This window comes from Barbatula barbatula, assembly GCF_947034865.1.
Source record: "Barbatula barbatula genome assembly, chromosome: 19".
NCBI classification, from domain to species: domain Eukaryota; kingdom Metazoa; phylum Chordata; class Actinopteri; order Cypriniformes; family Nemacheilidae; genus Barbatula; species Barbatula barbatula.
The window spans coordinates 14068719-14093756 of NC_136782.1; the positions used below are offsets into that span (position 1 = coordinate 14068719).

General features: G+C 38.5%; 2 protein-coding genes across 5 annotated transcripts; both read left to right on the forward strand.

Annotated features, from left to right (window-relative positions):
- Positions 1 to 1724: 1724 nt before the first annotated feature.
- aifm4 (apoptosis inducing factor mitochondria associated 4) lies at positions 1725 to 8569 on the forward strand. Of its 4 annotated transcripts, none has more exons than XM_079481917.1 (19): positions 1725 to 1886; positions 3818 to 3902; positions 4076 to 4185; positions 4371 to 4480; positions 4615 to 4659; positions 4744 to 4819; positions 4940 to 5052; positions 5130 to 5216; positions 5993 to 6084; positions 6262 to 6392; positions 6481 to 6596; positions 6685 to 6756; positions 6841 to 6904; positions 6997 to 7073; positions 7150 to 7267; positions 7350 to 7448; positions 7536 to 7611; positions 7706 to 7810; positions 7949 to 8569. In XM_079481917.1, exons 1-19 carry the CDS (start codon positions 1760 to 1762, stop codon positions 7980 to 7982), a joined length of 1737 nt encoding a protein of 578 aa, XP_079338043.1. In that variant the 5' UTR covers positions 1725 to 1759; the 3' UTR covers positions 7983 to 8569. The 4 variants fall into 4 exon arrangements, with proteins under 4 accessions (XP_079338043.1, XP_079338041.1, XP_079338040.1 ...); XM_079481915.1 differs by lacking the exon at positions 1725 to 1886 and adding an exon at positions 2938 to 3469; XM_079481914.1 differs by lacking the exon at positions 1725 to 1886 and adding an exon at positions 3296 to 3511.
- Positions 8570 to 8770: 201 nt separating this feature from the next.
- Positions 8771 to 24396, forward strand: pak4 (p21 protein (Cdc42/Rac)-activated kinase 4). Its single transcript, XM_079481918.1, has 10 exons — positions 8771 to 8978; positions 16107 to 16328; positions 16723 to 16943; positions 17036 to 17462; positions 17667 to 18122; positions 19304 to 19437; positions 19807 to 19933; positions 20781 to 20906; positions 20990 to 21124; positions 21239 to 24396. The coding sequence occupies exons 2-10, from the start codon at positions 16128 to 16130 to the stop codon at positions 21392 to 21394; spliced, it is 1983 nt and encodes a 660-aa protein (XP_079338044.1). The 5' UTR covers positions 8771 to 8978; positions 16107 to 16127; the 3' UTR covers positions 21395 to 24396.
- The last annotated feature ends 642 nt before the right edge of the window (positions 24397 to 25038 follow it).

Genomic DNA, 25038 nt, shown 5'->3' on the forward strand with positions numbered 1-25038 from the left:
AATAAAAATGGTGAGGTTAAGGGAAGTAGAGAGGTCTCATTGTCCCAATTAGTTGTCATCAATGTAATCATTTTAATACACAATCATTTACACTCTATTATTATTGAATAATGTATGAAATAACTTGTTTACCTTGCTGTTTCAAAACGGAATGAAGTTTAATTTATATGGACTCTGAATGAGCTCGTCAATGTCAATCTAATTGAGGTAGCCAAACATATGAAAGAAGGCAGGATTTGCTATGGACAGAAGCCGAGGTTAAGGTCCGCTTTAAGTGTGAAAAAGTGCGATGTAAGTTGCTACATGTTTAAGGTTTGATAATGGTTTTATGATATTGCATGCCAAATGCTGGCTGCATCGCAGACAGGAACACTTTGGTTATAGACTGGGTACAGGCAAAAGACGCTCGAGACAGAAATCTAACTCAGGGCGGAAAGTGCACTGGCACTATATGTCGGCCCACTAACCACAGGGCTATTGGTGCTTTTTCCCTCTTTCTGGCATTTGGGAGTTTGCACTCTCTTGGGGTCTACCATTACAATTTGAGCACAATTGACGAGCATTACGTTTAAATAACAAACCTGAGTAAACAACTGATGTCCACGCAGACAGACAGAGGTGGTTAAACGTTAAACGTTTTTGCATGGGGCCCCGACCTGACTTGCCACACCACTGTATTCGAACACATATGTGGAGGTCTCTGGGCTAAGCCCCACATATCCGCTCACCTTAGCACCGCCCCGTCGCTAACAGAACATAATACAGGTTTCGTAAACTTTCTCGAAGCATAAAGGCATATCATGAACTGTATATATACAGTACATACCAAAAAATCTCAGTATTTCAAAGATAATTTTTAAAAATATTGTTTTGGTTATAATGTTCTGACCATTATCCAATTTCATTGTTTTTGTGCAATTCGCCTACATTAAAGGGATACTTGACACAAAAACGAAAATTCTGTCATCATTTGCTCACCTTCGATGTTCTTACAAATCTGTATAAAAGCATTTGTTCTGATGAAGACGGAGAAAGATATTTGGAAGAATGCATATAACCAAACAGATCTTGCCCACCATTGACTCCCAAACTAGGAAAATTACCTCATAATTTTTTTATTTGCTCTGTTGAACACAAAAGAAGAAATTTTGAAGAATGCAGGACAGCAGTTCTGGGGCACTTTTGACTACCATTGTATTTTTTCCTACTATCGTAGTCAACAGGTGCAAAATCATTCTGGTTATAAGAATTCCCCCAAATATTTTTCTCTGTGTTACCCACCTGTGACACTGCTGCACATGACTGATGAACAGTCTATTCGTGACTCGTGACTACGAGTCTTTCCACAACCTCCTCCTTCCACAACAATGTTATTTAACAACGCTTTATATGAAACAATGCTTTATACTCACCGATTGATACTGATACCAGGGCGTGTGAGAAAACGGAGTGTGTCTCTATCAAATCCTCAGCCATTTTGGGGTGTATGAAAAAACTAGGAGGAAAAAGTAATAACAGGGCACGGCATATAATGAAGATGCTGTGTGCCAAGACAGACAAACGTTTCTATGAGCGACAGAAAGCACTAGGTTATAATGTGTCTGGGAATAAAAACGATGCACATATTGCAAAATAGAAAGACACGTGAGATCAACTACATCCGTTAATCACCTAAGATCACCTTGCCAAAGATTTTTCGATCAAATGCTGATAAAGACGACAAAAACACGAGTATATAAGCGATGAGTGTGTATTCCCTATGCACATGTGGGGGAATTCTGTCACTTACCAAAGCACAGACCACACTCCAGTGATGAGGCTGTGCACAAAGGACGTTGATATGTTTTTCCATTTCCAAGTGTTTCTACGGGCTGTCTCTGGTACAGGTAGTTTGCCGATCCCGTAGTTCACTAATTTGAAAAATCCCACGGAGGCTCCAGTGGTCAAAATCACAGAATTCAACTCCATGTTTGCAGCGCGCGCCTTTCGTAATCACTTGAAGAAGAAGCACCAGTCTCGCGCGCGCGATCTAGACCTTTGAGAATAAAACGATGCGCTTTATCGTTTTACTTTAGCAAAATGACATCGCGGTTGTTTTATTTCATTTTCATTTAAGACTAGTCCAGTCTATACGATTACGTCGCCCGTGTTAATATCGTATTTTACAACCAAAATGTCAGAATTGCTGTATGTAGGAAAAAGAAAAAAATAGTATTTTGTTTCACTGATCGTTTCGACAGAAAGCTGGGATACACACGAGTGAGTCAGTTACGAGTGGTAGCTATCGAACCGGAAGCAACGTATGCGTTACAAAACCATGATATGTTTGTGTAACTTTTTCTCCTTTACTATTACCAAACAACAGAATCCCCGCCCAATCCAAGGCGCGACTAGCCACTCGTGCTTTTGAGCCCTTACGTCTAGATCCGCCCCTTATGCAAGAGGAGGATTGTGGGGGACGTAGTCACGACTTTCGTAATTTACAGTTTGATATTTTCTCATATAGGCTTGATATGATCTAATATTTAAAGTTTGACACAGAGTCACGCGTATGCTTTGCATTTTAAATAAACCAGATTCTTAGTTGTTTTTTTAACTGCACTTTTGTATTCGTTTTCAACGTCTTATTTAATAAGTTATCACGGTCATGAAAGGTCATTTCAACAGTACTGATAACCTTTTACCAAGCCTTTTATTTTTGCTGCTTTTCAAATGACCTTCATGTTTAGATTTTACGAATTTACCTCTGTCCCAGTCACCCAGACCTTAATTCTTAAAATGTAAATATTTGAGACTGATCTTAGGACAGATCGGACCTTTTAATGGAGTTTATTTATGGCCAAGACGCTCATAGCTCGATCCATCTATTCAGTAATGGATCGCTGGGAGTGCCGGGCGCCTACTCGACTATTTCGGGCAAGGACCACCTTGACAGGTGGCCGATCTCTCCTGTTTCCGGCGCCCACGTGTCGACGTCTAGCGACAATCTCGTGGTGTTTCGATTTGAATATTACACTTTTTAACCTGTGTTGTAACAGTTTCGTATACACGTTGCCTCTTCTTAACACTGTTATCAATTCAGATAAAGCCAAGGAGGTTTTAAACACCAGCTTTCGGTGCGTTGTCCATTAGCTGTCGAATACTGTAAACAAGTTAATTTCATGTGTGTAATTAGGTGAAGTATGTAAATAATATAAGCTTAGAAATAAAACATTGAATAAATGTCGCTTCCTTAATTGCACTTCGACTAATTATGTTTATGACCAAAACACGGGCTCGACATCGGTGTCACCGCAGCTCACTCTGATTGGCTCACAATTGCTACATCACGAGGTGTCAGCGATTTTCGTAGCTCATGTTGAAGCTGCTGGGGACGTATAGAGAAGTTTGGATGAGATGCGCAGAATCGCAACTAAGACCGTACATTTTTCGTCTTGACTGACTGGCAAGACAAGAGAAACGTGCGAAAGTAAGAGAGAGTGACGCGAAAGAAAGGGACGATACACTGTCTGTATGTATCCTTTATGTTACCATCTCATTTTAGAAGGTGTGCCTCTAGTAAAGCACAAATGGCTCATCGTCCGTATAATAAAAAAATAATGTATGTAGTCTATTACCAATTATCTTTTATGCGTGAGTGAGTGTCTTAATGAATATGTTTATTTATATGACTATGTCTATACATCACAGATGAGTTGTAAAAACGGTTTGCCTGCTTGTCATATGCATTTATTCTTTCTTCACTGGATATGAAAGATGGTAACTTTTAGAACACTGTTGCGTGGTCAACAATAACTGGTTTTATTTGATCAAACAGCAGAAAACCCTATAATGGAGCCGACAAACAAGTGTGAGGAGATCACAGAGATCGTGTGCTTGGAATCAGATCTTCAGGATGGAGAGTAAGATTACCAGGCACTTTACAAATTTTTGACAATATTAGTAGTTCACTTAAAACATTTGCACTCATTCACTTTCCATAATTATTTTTATTCCTACTATGGAAAGTCAATGGGGGCACATTTTGAAGTGAATACAGAATTACGTCTTAATGCCACTTGTGGCTGTTCTACAGAATGAGGGAGGTTGTGATGAACCATCATAAAATATTGTTGGTACGGAATAATGGAGAATTTACTGCTGTGGGGGGTCTTTGCACCCATTATGGTGCTCCTCTAATTAAAGGTAAGGTGAGGCCCTGTGATCAATCACCCTGGCTGTCATATCCAAGAACAATTGATAAACCCTGTTCATTGTGTGTTTTGTGAAATTCATCATTCTTTACCCTTAACCTTTTTTGTCATTATGATATATCAGGTTACATTTTGTGTTTCAAACAATGGTACGATTGGTGTTGTCTTACCGTACAGGTGCTTTGCTTGGAGATCGAGTTCGTTGCCCATTTCATGGGGCGTGTTTCAATACCAAAACTGGAGATATTGAAGAATTTCCTGGACTGGACTGTCTGCCTAAGTACAAGGTACTGCAGGGGTCTTTGATAACACTAAAGGTGTCAGGCAGTTTTGTTGGGCCGTACACCCATAATTGCAATTCATGTGGGATTTCCTGTGTATTATAAACCACACATTTATCCATTGTCACTGTCCTGTTAAGGTCAAAGTAGAGGATGGTAAGGTTTACGTGACTGCCGGTAAAAAGGTTAGTTCGCCAACAGTCTTATTTTGTCTGTAACCTGTTGCTTTGCATTGCATTAAATGTTTTGTCATATTCGATCAAACTTAGATGCAGAACAAGCGAGTTAAGGAAATGAATGGGAGAGTCCACGAAGTCAGTCACACTGTAGTTCTAATTGGAGGAGGTGAGCAAATGACACTCTGAGATCATATAATCTTTGTTCATTTGAATATTGAACCTAAAGTTTCATCCCCCTTAGTGTGAATATCCTGGTAATGTAATATATGTGGTTCTATTATTGCAGGTCCAGCTTCCTTGCAATGTGCAGAAACCCTTCGGCAGAATTCTTACGGTGGGAGAATTATAATAGTTAGCAAAGATGACCAATTACCTCTGGATAAGACCAAGCTTAGCAAGGTTGGAACACTTTTTCTATAAAGGAAAAAAGGCATATTTGTTTGTGTTTATTTGTTTACCATTTATATTTATTGTAGGCAATGAATATTGAAATTGAAAAGATTCTGCTTCGGCAGAGTGACTTCCTTCAACAGTATGAAATCGAAGTGTGGACTAAAAAGGAGGTGAGCTTCTCTCTATATAGTATATACAGCCAATGAAAAAAATACGGGACCATTCAAAATTTTCATTTATTCAGCATTTTTAGATGTAATGTGGCCAACAGTGTCTGTTAAATTTGAAAAAAATCAAACTTCATCCAACAGCAATGTGAAAGACTGTCAGCGTAAAAAAATGACACATGAAAACTGATAACCGAGGTTATCACGTAAAAAAACATAATATCAAAAATATTAAATAATATCTGTACAAATCTTTTTGTGTTATTGCTTACAAGTGATTATACCACGGGCTGTTGAATGCTTCAATCTGATTGGTTGCATTACAGTTCCATATCACTTCGCCAAGTTTAAACAACAGAATGATTCTAGTGTAGCCTACAGGCCATCACCGCACGCAGCACCCTGCTCTTTATCTGACGTTTTGAAACTTGTGCAGTTTCGTTTCAATAAACAAAGCATTCCAAAAACAAGAAATACATATACTGAATTCGAATAAATGAAATAACTTGATTAGAAACTTTGTGTCATGGCCCCATTACCACCTCTGGGTTTTCATTCACTTTAAATAATTGAACGGCCCGTCGTCAATTATTCGTAACATATGAACTTGTTTTCTTAGCAGCATTAGAGCTCTGTTATTTTGAACCGTTATTTTACCTATAGATATAGCTATAAATAATAAATAAATAAAAAGTATATATATGGAGAGAGAAAGAGTCATACTGTATGTAAAACATGTATAAATTTGTGGACCTAAATCATACTTTTTTTTCTCAAAGGTAATGTCTGTCGACACAAAGGCAAAAACGGTAATCTTCAAGGATGGCACTAACCAGCACTATGACCAGCTCTTGATTTCTACAGGTGGCAGGTTAGATTATTTTTTGAAGAGCTCGATTTTAATAGTGCTTATTTGTCAGAAAAAGGCTAAAGGAACACCTCTTATCCCACTTTTTGAGTAATAATCTTCATTTAAGCACCTTATGAAAAATGTTACAACATATGCACATATTTACATGTCTTTTGTTGGTTTATGTATTGTCTCTAGAGCCAGGCCACTACAATGTCCTGGTGCCGAGCTGGGAAATGTGAAATTGCTGCAGAACTATAAGGATGCCACAGAAATTCATCAAATCAGTTCAGGCAAAAGGGCTGTAATCGTTGGAACTTCATTCATAGGTATTCAAAAGACAAATTTTATTTTATTATTTTTTTTATTTTATACACACAGCATTGTCAAATTATGTCTTTTAATTGTTTTGATCAGGAATGGAGGTAGCAGCTTATTTGTCTGACAAAGCCTCCATTGTCACGGTTATTGGCAACAGTAAGCTTCCTTTCCAGTCATCACTGGGTCCAGATATTGGGAAAATGACGATGCAGGTTAATACTAGTAGAAGTTGGTGTATTTTCATTATTGTTGGTTTATTGCTATACACCTGCTGTAAGAATACACATTTATGTGTTACAGATGCTGGAAGAAAGAAATGTAAAGTTTAACATGAGTAATGGTATTGCTGAAATTCAAGGTGAAAATGGAATGGTAAGAGAAAGCATAATAATAACAACTATTGGGCATACAGTGTCTGACTGCATGATAATGTTAACAACTTACACAATTATTCAGGTAAAGGAAGTTGTTTTGAATAACGGGGAAGTCCTTCCAGCAGACATTGTAATTGTGGGCATTGGTATGTGCAAAAATTATTCTCACTTTTATGATTTGCATAGAAAAAAATGCCATGCAAATGTATTTTACAATCACACCTTCATTCTTTTCAAGGTGTCATACCCAACTCTGATTTCTTAAAGACAACATTTGTGGAAATTGATTCACACAATGCTGTTGTCGTGGACGAGGTATCACATCCCATAGAGCACACTTAACACTTGAATTCTCTAATACGGTCATGTTTATGAGGTCTGTGTTTTTCAGTTAATGAGAACTAATGTTCCTGATGTTTTCGGTGCTGGAGATGTGGTGTCGTTTCCACTACCTCTGGTCGGGCATAAGAGGGTTAATATTGGACACTGGCAGTTGGCACAAGCTCATGGTACCATGTAATGACAATCTCAGTGGTATTACCTGAATTTTTTTTAAATGAGTGTATAATATGTGTTTGTGGTTCTAAACAGGACGAATTGCTGGCTTAAGTATGCTGAATCGGCAGGTTGCGATAAATACTGTACCCTACTTCTGGACTGTGTTGTTAGGGAAAAGCATCCGATACACAGGTGACCATTCCAAGATACATTTCTCTTCTCTGTGGAAGTATGTGAGTACAAGAACAGATTTTAATAATTTTTTACTTTTTCATCAAGGCTATGGAGAGGGATACACTGACATTGTTTTCAAAGGAAGTCTTGAGGAAAGGAAGTTTTTGGCGTTGTATATTAAGTAAGCAGTGTCTCGCAACACTCACACTCTGAAAGCCTAACATATTTCACGTGTTGAAAATAAAATGTGTTCATCTGTTTATATCATAATCCAGAGATGAAGAAGTTGTTGCAGCTGCCAGCATGAACTTTGACCCTGCTGTCGCAAGGTTAGCAGAAATGTTATCGATCGGGAAGAAGATCACTAAGGCCCAGGCCCAGTAAGTATCAATAGATTGGGTAACACAAATCAGTCCGTGTATTCATAAACCAAAATACAACTTGTATTACGGTATAGTTTTTACATGTGTTTAAAAAGTGAAACTTGATCAAATACAAGGCTTTTTTTCTTTTCACAGATCCGATGATCTTAGCTGGTTGCAGCTACCATAAAAGTCTATCAACACATCAGTTATCAACACATGTCTTGTATATGTACTTATAACATTCCTATGTTGTTTGCAGTTTGTCCATTATTTAATTTGAATATCTTACTGTACTTATATTTAGTACCAGGTATATTGCTAAGTACCGTGTTTCTTACAATCAAAAATGATTAAAAACATTGTTTGCCAGAGTCATAAGTCCAGGTGCAGCTGTTCTTACAAACAGCTGAAGACCCACCCCAGCACATGTCCTGACATCAGTGTAATAAACATTTGTGTGTGGAGAAATTTTTATACACTCTGATTACATATTGTTTTATAATACAAATGGAGTCATACAGATTTGTTACATTTCTTTTCTTTTGCACTTTATCACCTACAACTTTAAAATGAAAGGTAGGGAATAAATGGTCTGCTTCATTTAAAATGTAATATAAAAATGTATTGATACAATTTTAAATGACAACAATGGTGGACAAATAATAAAGTAATAATGCCAGTTACCCTGAAGATATAATAGATATGAAAATCAACATGACATATGTACTTATCATTAAATAATCTAACTAAAATAAAGAATAGTCGTGCCTTGTCATATTGTACTCGTATTATGTTTGCCTAAAATTGTTTTAATTGTGTATTAAATTGCATAATCAGCTTATGTGAATACAAATATAATTTAATAAACAGAATTTAAAGGTAGATAATTAAGTAAAAACAAACAAGAACAGCCCTCTCACATTGCGTTCATTTGATCATGTACCTAAATATATACTGTGACTATACTGAAAATATACACACAACAGCTTGGGGGCGCGGCTCAAAACTGGAAGTTCCCCGGATGAAACTTCAGTGTGTGAATATGGCGCAGAGAGCACGAGAAGTGCGCTCGTGAGGGATCTGTGACTGATACCCACACTTAGCCAGTTTCTGCTAACTTCATACGAGAAACTTTACAGACTCTATGAAGTTGTTTTCGAAGCGGACACACGTAACACTACAGGTAGGCATTTTTGTAAAGCGACTTCTGTCATAAAGGTGTGTAGTTTTAACGTCAGCCTGGGCTGTTTTTGTGTCAGACGGCAGTTTCGGTGAGTTTTTTCGCGTCGTGCTAAATTAGCTAATTCCTTGTAGCTAGCTGCGTAGCATTAGGCGCCTGAAACTGAATATACGTTGTAAAAGTTACAAAGAAGAATGTTATTTTGTTAGTAATGGAGTCATGTAGCTGTCGTTAAAGTTTGTACGTATGTTTCTGACCTTTGCTGGGGAACTGCATTTAGTATTTAAATCGCAAATACGTCCATCTTACTAGCTTCTTACCAACACTGATTTTATTCAGACTTGACGTTAGATTCAAGCGAGAGGTTTGTTGAGTTGCTGACTAAAAGGGGTAACATTTGTACGATACAACATTACCAGAAGGCCTCTAAAACTACTGCAAAGTTTGACCAAACTGCTAATGCGTTATAGTTCATGGTAGCGAAGCAGGTGGTTACACCAGCCAAAATACATTATTTTCAACGCCAACCAACTAGGACTTCTTGTTCAAAAGGTCCGCTTCAAACTAGTCGTTGTAACTTACCTTTCGAGAAATCCCCATAAACCGAAAGCGATCTCCAATGGGGCTGTCCATACTAACGTTACCCTTTTTTGTACACGTAATAATGCTTTTGATCACACTGCTTTTAAACTGTTGTGTGCGTGGAATACAGAATTGTGTCAATTGATGATTTTTATCAGGACATGTTTAAGATCGCTGGATTTCAATGAACATTACATGGTTGCACCTGTCGTCGATACTGGTTGATTCAGCTTGTGTCTTCTATTAGAGTCATGACATTTTGTGGAAATAAAATAATTCTTCAAAGAAGTTTAACCATTTGTCCAAAAAGTCAGGTTGTCAATAATTCGTTTTTAAGTGAACATTTCTTCGTTCACCTCATTGACGGATCGTTGTCATTATCTAACTAGAAGATGTGGATTATATATATATATATATATATATACACTATACATACATACTATACATACATACAAGTAACTGGGTTTACGAGAGTCATGACATCATTTTGTAGAACTAAAATAATTCTTCAAGGAAGTTAGATGTAATAGTTTAACCATTTGTCCAAAAAGTCAGTGGGTCAATAATTTGTTTTTAAGTGAACCTTTCTTCTCATTGACGGATCGTTGTCATTATCTAACTAGCAGATATGGGATATATATATATATATATATATATATAAGTAACTGGGTTTACATCACATGTTATTGTTGTAGCTATATATATACACACACACACACACAGTTGTCATTTTCTATCTCTTGCACCTTTGTCTTACCTTTTTCTGTTGGATTTCATACTATGTGCCTGTACCTCTGTTCATTCAAGCCAGCTATCAGTTTAGGCTTCCAGTAGGTGTGATGGAAATTCAGACAGGGGTGCAGTCTGTACCGGGCACTCCAAACATTCCTTAAATACTTTAGTGCTGGACCGGGTCACACATAATGCGCAGTCTTACATGCTATCGCTTTTCCCAGCATCAGACTTTGTCTTCCAGATTTAAGTCCAGTTGTCTCTAATAATTAAAAAAAGTATTTTCTGCTGTTTGAATTGATGCTCTTGACATGTTTGGCATTTCTTTTGTGTCTTTTCAAACGTAAAAAGTAACTGGGTTTACATCACATGCTATTGTTGTAGCCTCAATGGAAGTCGTTTAGTAATGCATTACCTAATAACTCATAGGCTGCAAAGTGATGCCACTGTACCACTTGCTTGTCTGTTTTGTGAGCTGCTGTTGTGAACACTGTACTGTTGTCTTTGGCAAGAGATTATGTATGTGTAATCTGTTTCATCAGAAGGCCCTCTATCAAACTAGGACCTGCAGTCAAGTGCACAAAGACCTTGTGTATGTTGCACATGCAGGGCATTGTGGGGTGTTATCACGTTGCAGTCACTGCTTTTTGTGATGCACAATGTAAGGGATAATGTACAGGCAGCCTCCGCTTCACGTCATGTCCTGGTCACACTGTCAGGGCTTATTTTGTGAAAAAGTTAAAGAATCTTGAAGTAGGCTTGGTACATGATTGTCAGGGGACAAAACAATTTTTTGTTTCAGATAATGTATTTTAATAATATTTATGTACTGTATATCGGGTTCCAATGGTCAAGAAATAGCGGTTAACGGTGCATATCTATTAAGAACATTTTGCCGTTTTAATTATTACATTTCACTGGATAGAAAACAACAGGCTCTGCAAACATTAGGTTGGTCTGATAAGACAAAATCTCTGATGCTAGAGTTGTTAGTTCCAAGGTCAAACTGTATTTATCGAACTCTTAATTGGTCTTTTAAAACAACTAAAGCGACACCTCTATGCTTAAAGAACTGTTCTAGAAGTATCAATTTTGTTGTATTTGAATGTTTCCCTAACTATGTATTTGCCCCTCTTGAGCAGAACCTTAAATGTTTACCTGAGACTGTCCTCTCTGTTCTCACGGTTCACCAGTGCATAATGGTACGTGGCTGGAATGCCAGTTTCAACTCGGTAGTGTAATTTTTCAATGCACACTTTTTAACATCAGACTTTTCATCTAACCCAGGAGGTGTTGTTAGATATTGCGTTTGTGTATGTGTGTGGTGAAATCCAACTGAACAGAAGATTTCTGCTGAAGCACCTGTTTCTGTCACTTATGTTATGTATTACTTGCACTTGTTCCAATAGACAATTTGACATGTGCTAATTAATTCAGTCCACATTTAACTTTTCCTCTTTCGCCTTTAGTCTTACTATGTACTAGATCAGAGGGTTACAAAAGTGATTTATATCAATTTTAGTAGTAAAAGTATGGACAAATGTACACGATATAGCTCAGGAGTAGGACATGATCTAGTGAATTGTCCTGATCTGTTTCTAGTGTGCCCTTGAATAAGTCCCTCAGCTGTTTGCACACAGCTGGTACACAGAAATTGTTACACACGTTCTTCCCCATTTATTACAGTGCTAAGTGAAAGTATTTGTTGAAGGAATGCACCGGTATATAAATTTTGTCCGATTACGATAACCAATCATTCTTTAACATTGGAAGCCGATAACAGGCTGATATACAGTATCTAAATATTAATATAAAATTCTCTAAGACTTACAAAAAGTGCACTTCTAACAAAAGTCAAAAAGTGGACAGCTGCTTTTATTTGAAAACATTCATTGCAGTAAACAAGGGAACAATAAGTTCATGTACCAAGGCTACTTTACACTATGATAGGGGTCGAGCGATATGTGTTTTTCAGGGCCGATATAGATTATTACGGATCAAGTAGACCGATAATATAGGCAGGATGATATTTTTTAAATATAAAAGCCTTTTGCGCATATTGCCCAGTCCTCAAATGCATTCCCCCCAAGGAATGCATCAAAAAATGCTTATTGACTTGTGTTTATATGATCATGATGATATAATCTCTCCTGCAAACTTCACACAGCTGTGTTTCCATTACCCTCAGTGTTGGAAATTAGTTCACATCAGCACTTCAAGAAGTCTCTGCATACTTCCAAAACAGCTGACACTGATCTCATGCCTCAGCTGACATCTTCACAAATAATCACATTACACATCAAACGCTCCCGCATTAAAAAAAACACAGCTTGCTGCTTCCTCGTCGCAGGAAGCAGCTGAGTTTTCCCATGGCAGTCAGGTGTGGGAGGGGGTTTCGGCCCACGTGTATCACAGTCCAGTGTTTGGCTTCAGGGAGTGTCTCCGATACCCACAGAGAGAATGGGCAGGGCTAGAGGAGAGAGCATGGAGTATGGCTTTGTTTTGTACTGTTTAAAGTAGGGATGTACCGATCCGATACTCTGGATCGGATTTGGCTCCGATCCATACCTTTTTGAATGGATCGGGTATCGATCATGCGCGAGTCAGCACAACCGATCCAAATCCGATACCAAATTACCAGCAATTGTTGAACGGGGAGCTGTATTTAAGTAAATAGAAAACGTTCGTTTATTTTGAGAAAAATGCATTTACTTAAAAATAATAATTAAATACTTTGAAATTTATTTTGCGTAATGGCCCGACAGGCGAGTTTAGTGGGGAGACCTTTCAGGACCCAACTTTACGCCTATATGGAAATTTCAGCGCGTTGAAGATGTCGCAGATGTGGAAATATTTCACGCTTGAAACAACAGAAAGCAGCACAGCTGCCAGTGTGTAAGTACTGTTGCGCGTTACAACACGACACATTTAATCAAACATCTACCGAAGCATCACGGAAAAGATCACGAAGAGTTTGTACAAGCGAAACGCAAAAAGGACGAATTAAAGCACCAAACCTTGCAGGAATTATTTCAAAGGCAAGAAAAACTTCACAAAGACGACAAAAAAATCTGTAAAAATCACAGAAAAAGTTGTGGAATTTATTGTACTAGATAATCAGCCTCTCTCTGTTGTGGAAAATGTAGGCTTCCGTCGCCTGAACCGCGTTAGTTTACCATCGCGTAAATACACTTCTGAAACAGCTTTGCCCGAGTTATTTTATAGTGTCGTCGCATGTTGCGGATCAGTTAAAAGATGTAAAATCTTTGAGCTTCACTGCTAATATTTGGAGCTCCGACGTGTGTCCCATTACCTTTTGAGTTTAACCGCGCATGGGATGGATTCTGGTTACGCATTGCAGAGTGCTGTGCTACATGCTAAAGAGTTGCGAGGATCACACACAACAGCGTGATTTCAGCTACAATCAAAGAAATGCTGGATGGTTGGAAAATACAGATTGTCATTTGGATGACTCCATAGCTCTATTAAATGTAATTTATTTCAATTATAAGTTTAGCACAGTGTCCTTAATAAAGATGTCCGTCATACTGTGTATATTATTTATCTAAGTTTTGATGTATTTCATGAATATGCAAAGCTTGACTTTAAGCAGATAAATTTAATGACTGTGTGAGTTACAGACATTCTAAACCTTAAAAGGTCAACAATAACTGATATCGGATTTGGATCGGTATCGGCCGATATTTGAAAGTTCAGTATCGGAATCGGATCGGCAGAGAAAAACTGGTATCGGTGCATCCCTAGTTTAAAGAGAGTGTTGTAAAAAAGAAGCTCAGTAAGTGAGAAAGCTCACATTTACACTTGAATGGCTGTTTTGGGTCTTTTCAGTTTTAATGAGCAATTCTGCTTGCTTCTGAATTTTTCTTAATGGAGCTGTTGTGCCTGCATATTGCATATTTTAGTGCATATATTGTCACTAAAGTATGGTAATGCTGGTAAAATGTTCCACTACAACACCATCACTTAAAAAACAAATCTCTAAAGCAGATACCATACAAATAGTAATCAGTGTGAAAACCAGCCTATCAAAATAAAATTGCATTTTATTAAAGTCTTGCAATGGAGAAAAAAACAAGCTAGAAACTCTTTTATGACTGATAGCAATTTAAGGGTGCCTTCAATTCACCCCTGATCAATTTACTCAATTTACAAGTATTTGGCGGTTGTATTATTGACACGTAAAAGACCACACCTTAAATATATGATAACCCCCTTTTTCTAGTCTTATATTCAGAAGAATATGGTTGTTTCAAAAGCGAAAAACAAAATGCACAAGAATTTAATGTCAAGCCCTAAAACATACAAATAATCGTCAAAGCCCCAAAACAGACAATCAGTCATCATAATCGCAATGACTTATTAGAAAATTAATCGTCAGCCAACTTTCATAATCGTGACAGCCTTACTCATGTAACTTGAAACATTCATGTAAATTAATGCTGTTGCTTCCTGATGTATTTTCCAGACATTTCTTCCTGTATTTTTCTTTCTGTATAGCCCTTTTCATACACTGATCCTGGAAAATACACAGAAAATGTGTCCAGGAATTTGTCCTGGGATTGTTAGATAAAAACACTTGGATCGGTACATGATCATCATGTTTATATTGTTTACTATGTTCTTGTTGAGAAAAACAATCTTGCTTGGGTGAAAGTCGAGCCGGTGTCTGCACAGAACACGCATGCTTTTTGGAAGCACGGCAGGTGCACACAGCCGTGTTTTAAAGGTTGGTAAGCGATCAAGTTTATTGAAGCGCTGTGATCAAAACTATTAACTGGAAAATACAAAGTAATTTCAAGTTTAAACTGCGATTAGAAGCAGACAACGCTATTCTCGCATCTCCGAGATTAGGTTTGGTGATTATGACTCTTAAATTCATCTGTGATTTAGCTAAAGATGAATGGTATTTTTTTGTTTATAATTTTTTTTAGATTAACTAACGAACATAAATTACTTTGTTTGAAATTATTAATGCGTTATTATAGATGCGTGTATGGCTGGGTATAGATTCTGATGTTCCCATTAGTTTCTGATTTACAAGTGCTCAATTCGAGTCAATGAATATAGATTTAATACAGATCCTATAGATATTTCTAAAAAGATCAATAAATATCAAATGACAATGGTGAATTAAAAAAGGAAACGAAGAGCCACAGTCCTGTATATTCAACTTTAAAAACACTTGGGTATACTGGAACAGGACAGGTTATTTTACATTTAAGATACAATATAACAAACAAAATTAAAGCTGTAAAGAGGGACTGCAATCATATGAACTGCTGCCTTTTATATTAGGTCATGGTAAATTCGACAACAGACCCGCATCCCTTATGTAAATGAAGCAATGAATGAATGATATGCTCCCTGTGGTAACTTCTTTGTAAGAAGAAAAGGGACATTTAGCGGATAGTTATAGCAATAACAGTCACGTTAATGAATGTTCAATGCGTGCGGAAATATAAATAAAAAAACTTTGTAGTACTTTCAATATTGTAGTAGCCGCATTTAATAAAACGATTAATAGATTTTTCGACAGCCTCAGATGCGTGTAATCAATACACGGCTTTTACGGCATTGTTTCTGCCTTTTGTTCACACATGGTGCTTTCTGGGACTGATCCCTTTAATGTTACTAAGTCCCCTGTCCGGAATCACTTTTTGGGTCAATCCGGGATGCGTTTGTTTTCACACAGCAGGCGCACTGTCCGCAATTTTATGGGATCAGTATAAATGGTGTTTAAGGTTTCACTGAATGTAAATGAGCGTTTTAAAATTATTGCAATCTTTCTACATCTAGGTCTGATGCTCTGCCGCAGACATGTTCAGCAAAAAGAAAAAGCAACGCATCCCGATCTCAGCCCCTTCTAACTTTGAGCATCGTGTTCACACTGATTTCGATGAGCGGGAGCAGAAGTTTGTGGGGCTTCCACGGCAATGGCAAAGCCTCATTGAGGACACGGCTAAGAGGCCGAAACCTTTTATCGATGCCTCCGTCATCACTACTGTAGAGCCACGCAAGGTGAGAGAGATAATGAGCTCTGTGTTTGGCTGTTTGTGAATGGGAGTTGTGGCAAGAAGTTGCAGACTTACTGTGAACAATTAATGATTAGTGATGAAAAAAGATTGTGTATATTGTGGTTGTGTATATTGGCAATGTTTACAAGTCGTTGGGAATCGGTTCTAAAATGTCCAAAATAGACTAAAAACAAAGACAAAACTAAGCACAGCTTTCCTCTAGCTCAGTGGTTAGAGCATGGTGCTAGACATGCAAAGGTCGTGGGTTCGATCTCAGGGGATTGCACATACTTATAAATGTAAAGTATAATGCAATGTAGGTTGCTTGGGATAAAAGCATCTGCCAAATGCATAAATGTAAGTACTTTGTAATATTTTTGTATGTTTGTGTGGTGCAGACAATTGTGCGGGGTCGTAAAATCGGTGATGATGGCTCTCTCACGTGGCTGCTGGACGAGTTTGAGACCATGTCGGTAATCCGCTCAAACTCTTTGAGGAGAGACAGTCCACCCCTACAGCCTCGCAGAGACTCCGGTTTATCAGTAGGGGGTCAAGAAAACGGAGAACACCCCCACCAGCAATACAGGCACCCTGATCGCTACGGAGACGGCAAAGACAGGTGTGACACATGCGTAGTTTCAAACCGAATGTGTGCTTTCTGTAGACTGCTGTTACAGTCGAGATGTTGAAGCTTTTTGTGTTTGTGTGCAGGGCCAGACCCCGCCAGGAACAACCAGGTGTTGACCATAGACCGGTTCCACCCCGTTCGTCCAGAGAGGAGGGACGCCCTCACCAGCAGCCTCGCGGTCAGGAGCCCATCAGAAACAAAGAGCCCAACTGGTTGGGAGGGCCTGCCGCACCCCCCCAGCCAAGGGAACGAGAAAGAGCGAGAGAACCACGTCAAGATCAGGTTGTGAGGAGAGAAGGTGCCAATGATAAGAGGCCCAAATCCAGCTACATCGGGCGAGACACCAGCCCACAGTCACCCCGTGAAAAGAGACCACTCTCAGGGCCAAACATCCGCACCCCCAACCTACCTGTTACGGAGGGAGTGATAAAAACCGCACAGCAAACCGGAAGACCCTTTAATACGTACCCACGCTCTGAAAGTGACTCTGGGAGAAGCCCCACTGGTCAGGTACAAAAAGCAAGAAAACTGATTATAATACTTTCGTTTTTCGAGATGAAATTCTGTAGTGGCTACAATATTTTGTCTTTTCTACCAACTACAAAGCACACTCTGCATGCAGTCTTAAATAATTTTCAGTAAATTACAAATAACTTATAAATTAGCTTATTTCCATTCTGCTTTCTATTCCATCTATCTGTATTATTGCTTTAGGATTTAAAACCCGGCAAATCTCACGAGTCTCCTCACCACAACGGCCCCTCTTCTGGGGCAGTCCGTGGCAGCAGCAGTGGAGGTAAAACTAGCTCACAGGGCCAGCATAGAACAGAGCCCCAACATCACGCATCCCACCCAGCTTTAGGACCCGAGCCCCCTCACGGCCTGCAGATGCCGCTGGCACCAAAACCATCTGGCCCTACTGTACCGCCCCAGCAGACACACTCCCCTCAGAGGGAACCCCAGCGGGTTTCCCACGAGCAGTTCCGTGCTGCTCTGCAAATGGTGGTTGACCCAGGGGACCCACGCACTTATCTGGACCACTACATTAAGATCGGCGAAGGTTCCACTGGCATTGTGTGTATCGCCACAGTGAAGACAACAGGCAAGCTGGTGGCTGTGAAGAAGATGGACTTGAGGAAACAGCAGCGGCGAGAATTGCTGTTTAATGAGGTGTGCTTTCGCCGCTTTCCAGAAGATATCGTACTAACAAAACACGCCCTGTAGAGCAGTTTGTCCATTTAGGGCAGGGGCCGGCAACCTTTGTGACCAAAAGTGCCATTTTGGGCCCTCTACCACCAAATAAAAGTAGTCTGGAACTGCAAAATATATGTAACCTTTAAATAACTATAACACAGTTTGTTATGCATGTAAGGTAGTAGTTACCTAGTTGCACCACTTAGTGTTAATATAGCGATTTTATTGTGTTTAAATGTTAGCAATTTAAAAAAATTTGTCCCTGGCAAAAAGTGGGAGTTTTGCAATAGGAGAGTAGCGTAGCGGTGTTAAATTTCAGCTTGTTTCTGTGAACTGTTGTTTTGGCTTTTGTTTTTATGGCGTTTGATGAACGGCCACAAGAGACCGCCTACTCTCCTCATAGAGACATCATGCGTGAACATTATGAGAGTCATGCTAGCCTAAAGACCTCAAAGTTTAAAGACGAACCAAGCAGAAACTTTTCTCACCATTCCATTTCTAACACACGCCGCATACAGCATACGCAAGCAGAAATAAAACCCCTGCTCTCTGTATGTTTTTTTTCTGTCATCTGCGGTCGAGCTCATATGTAAATTGCATGCACTTATTTCTTCTATTCGAACGAAATATCTGAAAAATCAAATATATTTACCCAGCCAGGGTGTATGCCTGGGTAAATGTGTATGCTTTTTTAGATATTTATTGAAGAAATCAGGACAGAAGTGGACAAAATAGACTGATTACAGCAGCAGGTGTAAACGGGTATGTGCCTCTTTCGTCCACTTGTGATCCGGTCGACCAAAACGCATCTCAATACCAGGCATAAACAGGGCCATAGAAAGACAGCCACGGGTTGCCGACCCCTGGATAAGGGCAACTGTAGAAACAACATGGTGAATTCCATGCAAGGTGACCTACGGTGTATGTAGATAGAAATGGCTCATTCTGAGGTAATAATAACACATCGCCTCACTATGTAAGGTCTTTATACCTCTGAAGAGACAGTTATGACTGTTATATTGCATTTCTGTCATTAGAATATCATAGGAAATTGGAGTATGATTCGTACGATTGGACCTTTATATATTGGTTTCCTGAAGCACTCAATGAGAATTTTAAATAGAAACTGTCTGCTGCCATTGTTTCCCGTTGCTTAGGTGGTGATCATGCGGGACTATCACCATGAGAACGTGGTAGAGATGTACAACAGTTACTTGGTGGGGGATGAACTCTGGGTTGTCATGGAGTTCCTTGAGGGCGGAGCTTTGACTGATATTGTCACACATACCAGGCAAGATTCCTCATCTTAAAATAATTTTGACAAATAATCAACAATTCTGGTTTTGTTTTGACATGTGCTCCATTTGCTTTATTTTATTAGTGACCTAGAAAATAACATTTTTACAATGCATTTTTAATCTTAAAGAACCCTTTGATTTGAAGTGTTTGAACCCCATATTAACAGTGTGGTATAAAATTTGTACCTCAGTGTATGATGTATGTTATATAGAAAACATCTTGTAGCCCAACCAGCTGTTACTTCACCACTAGATGGCAGAGCATCACAACAAACCAGTGTAACCTGTCATTGACTATAGAGTATAACTAATTTCTGTTTGCTCGTGGTTAATAAGCACCATTGTCTTTCTCAACTTTTTAGGATGAATGAAGAGCAGATTGCCGCTGTGTGTCTGTCTGTTCTGAAGGCTCTCGCTGTGCTTCACTCTCAGGGTGTCATTCACAGAGACATCAAGAGCGATTCTATTCTTCTCACTCATGATGGCAGGGTAAATCCCTCACCTTTCTTCAAAGACCAAATGTGTTCGGTGAAATGACAGACAGTTCTATATCCCTTTTGTCTGCAGTCAAGCTGAAGGGTTGCACGGGTTTATGATTTCAGGAAAACTGCCCTTTCTGTATTCTATTTTATCCTTGTTTACTGAGAACTGGTTTATGTTTAAACCATTTTTTGGCAGACTCTTTGTTATTTTGTGTGCCTAGACCGGTATTTCCACTTGTGTTTAGAGATGATCTAAATGTTGCATCATAAGGTGCATGGCCAGTAGCTTCAAGTATGTAATGCACTTTTGGCAGGAGTACAGAAATGTCAAAAACAGAATTATATGCCACATAAATGACCCTTACTTCTATTGCTTATTTTTCTGTTTTGGCAAATACTTCTCTTTGTATTCATAGAAATGTAATCAGCTTTTCCGGCCATGATACCAAATCGCCCAGATCATCTTTTGGTGGTGTTGACATAGACCCTGTCTAACAAACCATAGTCTATGTTTGACATGGTTTGTTTGTGGTTTATATGCGGAAGTACTTTTAGCCACATTCAGCTGTTTCTCGGCAAGGGCTGCCTGTAAGGTCAAACACACATATACAGGGATGTTTCATTTCCTCTTGCCATGTCTCTGGGCATAATTTCTTGTATAGTCAACCAAGTATTGCAGAAATGTTCAAAGAAAATACTCAAGGCATGAATCGAGCTAAATTATGTAATCATTTCTTAAGAAAGAAAGGACTTTATCACTTTCACACACTCATCTGCTGTGTACTTCTGTGGCAATCAGCGGTTTCAAGGACAAAACACGAAATGTATTTAAAACAAGTTCTCCTCATTTGCAGGTGAAGCTGTCAGACTTCGGCTTTTGTGCCCAGGTGTCAAAGGAGGTGCAACGCAGGAAGTCTCTAGTAGGAACTCCCTATTGGATGGCTCCTGAGCTCATCTCAAGACTCCCATATGGCCCAGAAGTAAGACAACCCCCTTTACCAATGAAATCCTGCTGCAATACTGCTGACTTTACTGTCTGATGATGTAATTGTAACCTGTATAGGTGGATATTTGGTCGCTTGGCATTATGGTGATTGAAATGGTGGACGGAGAGCCGCCGTATTTTAACGAGCCTCCGCTCAAAGCTATGAAGATGATCCGTGACAATCTTCCGCCTAAACTCAAAAATCTCCACAAGGTAATCAGACTGTGTTCTCTTGGTTATTCATGTTAGCCAAAAAACATTACTGTTCAAACTGCTGTGTGTTGACCTGTTAAGTCACGTTTGGCGTGTTATTTTCTGTTTCCGCAGGTTTCGCCTCTTCTCAAGGGATTCTTGGACAGGATGCTTGTACGAGATCCTGCCCAGAGGGCTACAGCTCAAGAGCTGTTAAAGCATCCCTTCCTGACTAAAGCAGGCCCACCCTCTTGTATTGTTCCTCTCATGAGGCAGAACCGCATGAGATGAGAAACTAGGGCGGGACCTCTCAGAAACCCTCTGCTAAACTCAAAGCAAAGATCGAGGTCTATTCTGCACATTTTAACCGTTACATGATTGTTAAGGTCAGGCGATTTAGGATGAGGCCATAGACCGCGAAAGACACTTTCGAGGAAGCAATTTTTTCGACCACTGTTTTTTCATCCCCTGAAAACACCGTATTCGGTGACATGAAAGACATGATGGAAAGTCCTTCACAGTGTTCTGCTTAAACAAGGGTCTTTTTATCCTCTGGCTTTCTGAAGACATTTCCGTGGTTTGAGCTTGACCTCCAAGACTGCGCTTTTGGCTGAACTGAGTATGTTGAAGTATGGATATTAAAATGAAACGCTTGGATATTCTACTCTGCCCACAACAGATTTTTGTGGATTTTCCCAAACCTCAAGCTTTTCTCTGCACTTCATCGTTTGCACCAGAAACACACTACTCAATTGGTTTTTAAACAGGAAAACAACTACTGACGAAAGTTCTTTTTTAAAGACAAAATATAGGTTCCTGTTACAACACTAAACAATGGTAAACACTGGAGGCGTTTTGTATCAGGTGGTTTATAATTTAGCGTTTTAATGATATGAAATTGTTTTCATATTGTGTTGCAATGATTTATTTTGAGTGAAAGTGATGATTTAAAACGCTGCTCTGAGATTGAGCTGCACTCCAATATGATTTCCACACAGAAACTTCCTCCTTTCATTTGTAGTTCCACATTTTTACATTACAAAGGAGAGAGGGGCGGGTGTGAGGTCACTTTTTAAAGAACTGATTCAGAAACTTTTACCACTGCTCCACGGCACATTAGTTGAAGAGATTGAGTTGTTTCTGATGTATACTGTCCTACATTGGAATGTTGTGTTCATAAGCCCTTCACATAAATCTCTAAGGTATCGCATTTTTTTTTCTGAAGGATTCATTTAGGATAGGTTCTGTAGGAGAGATGATGTTTTACTAAAACCTCAGCTATGCAAGTATGGCTGAGGATTGTGTATGCTCTAGTGTTTTAAGTTTGTTAGCCATGAAAATGGACGTCATAGCTTGATTCCACCATGTGACAGCTGCTAGAGCTGCCACAAAGCACATACAGTAATATACAGGCACGTATCTGTGTACAAACACTCATATAATTGGTCATTAACACTGCTTTCTGCATTAAGAATCCCATGTCAGAAAGCAGGAGACCTTAATAGTTTGCACCGAGAACTCAACCAAAGACAGTATGAAGTCTGAATATGAGAGTTTATAATATAAATGAATCCATACGTATTTCTAAGCTGGCACATTGTACAAGTACACTACACTACATCACACATCACGGTAAGATTGTGTATATATTTCTTTTTGCTTGGTGACTAACATTTTTGGTGGCAATGACAAAAATGTAACCAGTCATTAAAAGATTACTCCGATTTGGCATTCGTTGTAGTGAAAGCAAACAACAATAATCTAAGCCAAATCATTCATGTGATCAGATCACTGGACGGTCTATTGAAGATTTGGGTCACCACCTGTACATTTATGTAGAGTTCGGTTAATTCTAAACTGAAGTGGTAGCCTAAATATTTTGGAGCAAAAAAAACAAAGGCAATAAAAATGTTCAATGGCCTACACTTATAACACAGAAAGCATAACTGAAATTGTAGATGTGATGTCAAGAAAACAATTATTGACGTTTGTTAATATAAAAACGAGTTTTCTCCACCAGTGTTTTATCTATTATTTTAATTCCGGACTGTTACTTTTTCAAGAGATTGAACAAAAACATGACAATCAGGCCTTTGAGCAAAATATGTTGTACATTAATAGCATTAAAGACTTTATTAAATGATAAATACAAAAATATTCAAATAGTGAATAGTGTGTTTAGGGTCACATTAATGTTTATCTGTTATTGTAGGCATAGATTGTGAGTTAACAAGCAGAGTGCACTGAAGCAAATTGAGGTTTATCTGGAGATCATTTTAAGTAGCAACAAAACAACAGCCTTAATCTAAAACTTCAACTGAACGTGCCATTTGGCAATACTACTACAGTATGTCAAGTAAACTGTGACCAACCACATTCACCTTCATATTTTAAAATGGCTTTTGACTGTTCAGAAATATGAAAGCTATTACCAGAAGCCTTTTTTGTTTAAATGTGACTAAAAAATGCTAAACAGAGAGCAAAACTGCTCAACTTGCATGATTTTCTCATAAAGCATTGGTGTTAATTGATTCCCAAACGTATTTTCTTTGCCATTTTTCAAAAGTTTAAGATGCAGTACATTCCCGGGAAAGAGGATGCGCATGCTTTGTTCAATAGGAAGATCTGCATTTTTTCACAAGATGTATTACATTCCCAGAAAAGATGTGAGCTTTGATCTGTTGAATGCCAATGATCTGCATTTGTGTTATGTTTTTGAATGTTCTTCATTTGGTGCTCGCATACTTTAGGGTAACGTTATCCAATGCTCTCTGGAAGGGTACATTGTTTTATAATATGGCTTTTCTATAAGTTCATCTCAGATTGCCACTGCTTTAAAAGGATGTCCTGTATTCTGCTGTTGTCTTTATTGTGTAATTTTGTTAAAAACTGAATGGGTTTCTAATTTCTAATCTTGCACTGTATACATAAATTTAAGTTTCTTTTTTTATTATAATTTACTGTTCTGTTAGCATGTAGATATTTTGACCCTTTTGTTTTAGAAGTGGAATAGAAGTAATAACAGAAGACTACTGTTCCGACTAAATCTGGATGGACGATGCGTTGTTTTGGATTGATTTGCTAAAATAATCTTCAGCAGTTTTTTGGATATGCAACTGCTTCTGACAGTCCAGCATCCTTTTGAAGATGTAAACTGGTTCATACTGTTTTGTCGTTTGCTTTGTTAGTTTTTCATTTTTGAGGCACAGTCAAGGTTAGTTTCCTCATATGTGAATTTTACTGGTGGTTAAAATGGACTTTAAACAAGCTTTCAAATACACTTTTTAAACCCTTTTCCTTTTGACTCATTGACTTCCTTGTTCGCTTGGAAGTGAGCAGAACTGCAGTTTTGCTCAGGATATGTCACAATTATTTCTCTTAAGAGTGTCAAGTGGGAAAGTCCTACCAGTGTACAAAATATGCAATTTATGTTGCATAAATCGTCGCTGTTCTTCCGAAACGTTGGATGTCCAAATTTACTGTAATTCCAAAAATGAAAGAAACACTACTTTTCGAATGATTAAATGCTGTTTTATCAAAGTTGACAAGCGCTTTTTGATACTTTTTATTGATGTTTGCAGAACCCAATGACAAACATAAAGGGTGACTAATAATAATGATGTATGGCAGAAACAAATCAAGACACATGGAGATACAAGGTCTCAGAAGGACAGCAGTTATATTTTGTTGCACCTGACGAAAAAAGAATAGAATGGAATCATTTTCGGTCATCTTCAGTGGAACAAAAGGCCTTATGCTGAGTTACAGACACCTCGGATTTAGGACATTTCCCACATCAACACAGAAATCATTTTTGGTAACATTAAAGCAATTAAGTCATTAGCAATCTTGTTTTAATGTAACTAAACGTATAGATTATTTCTATGGGAAATACCCTAAACCCGATGTGCCTATACACAGCTGTTCAAAGCCAA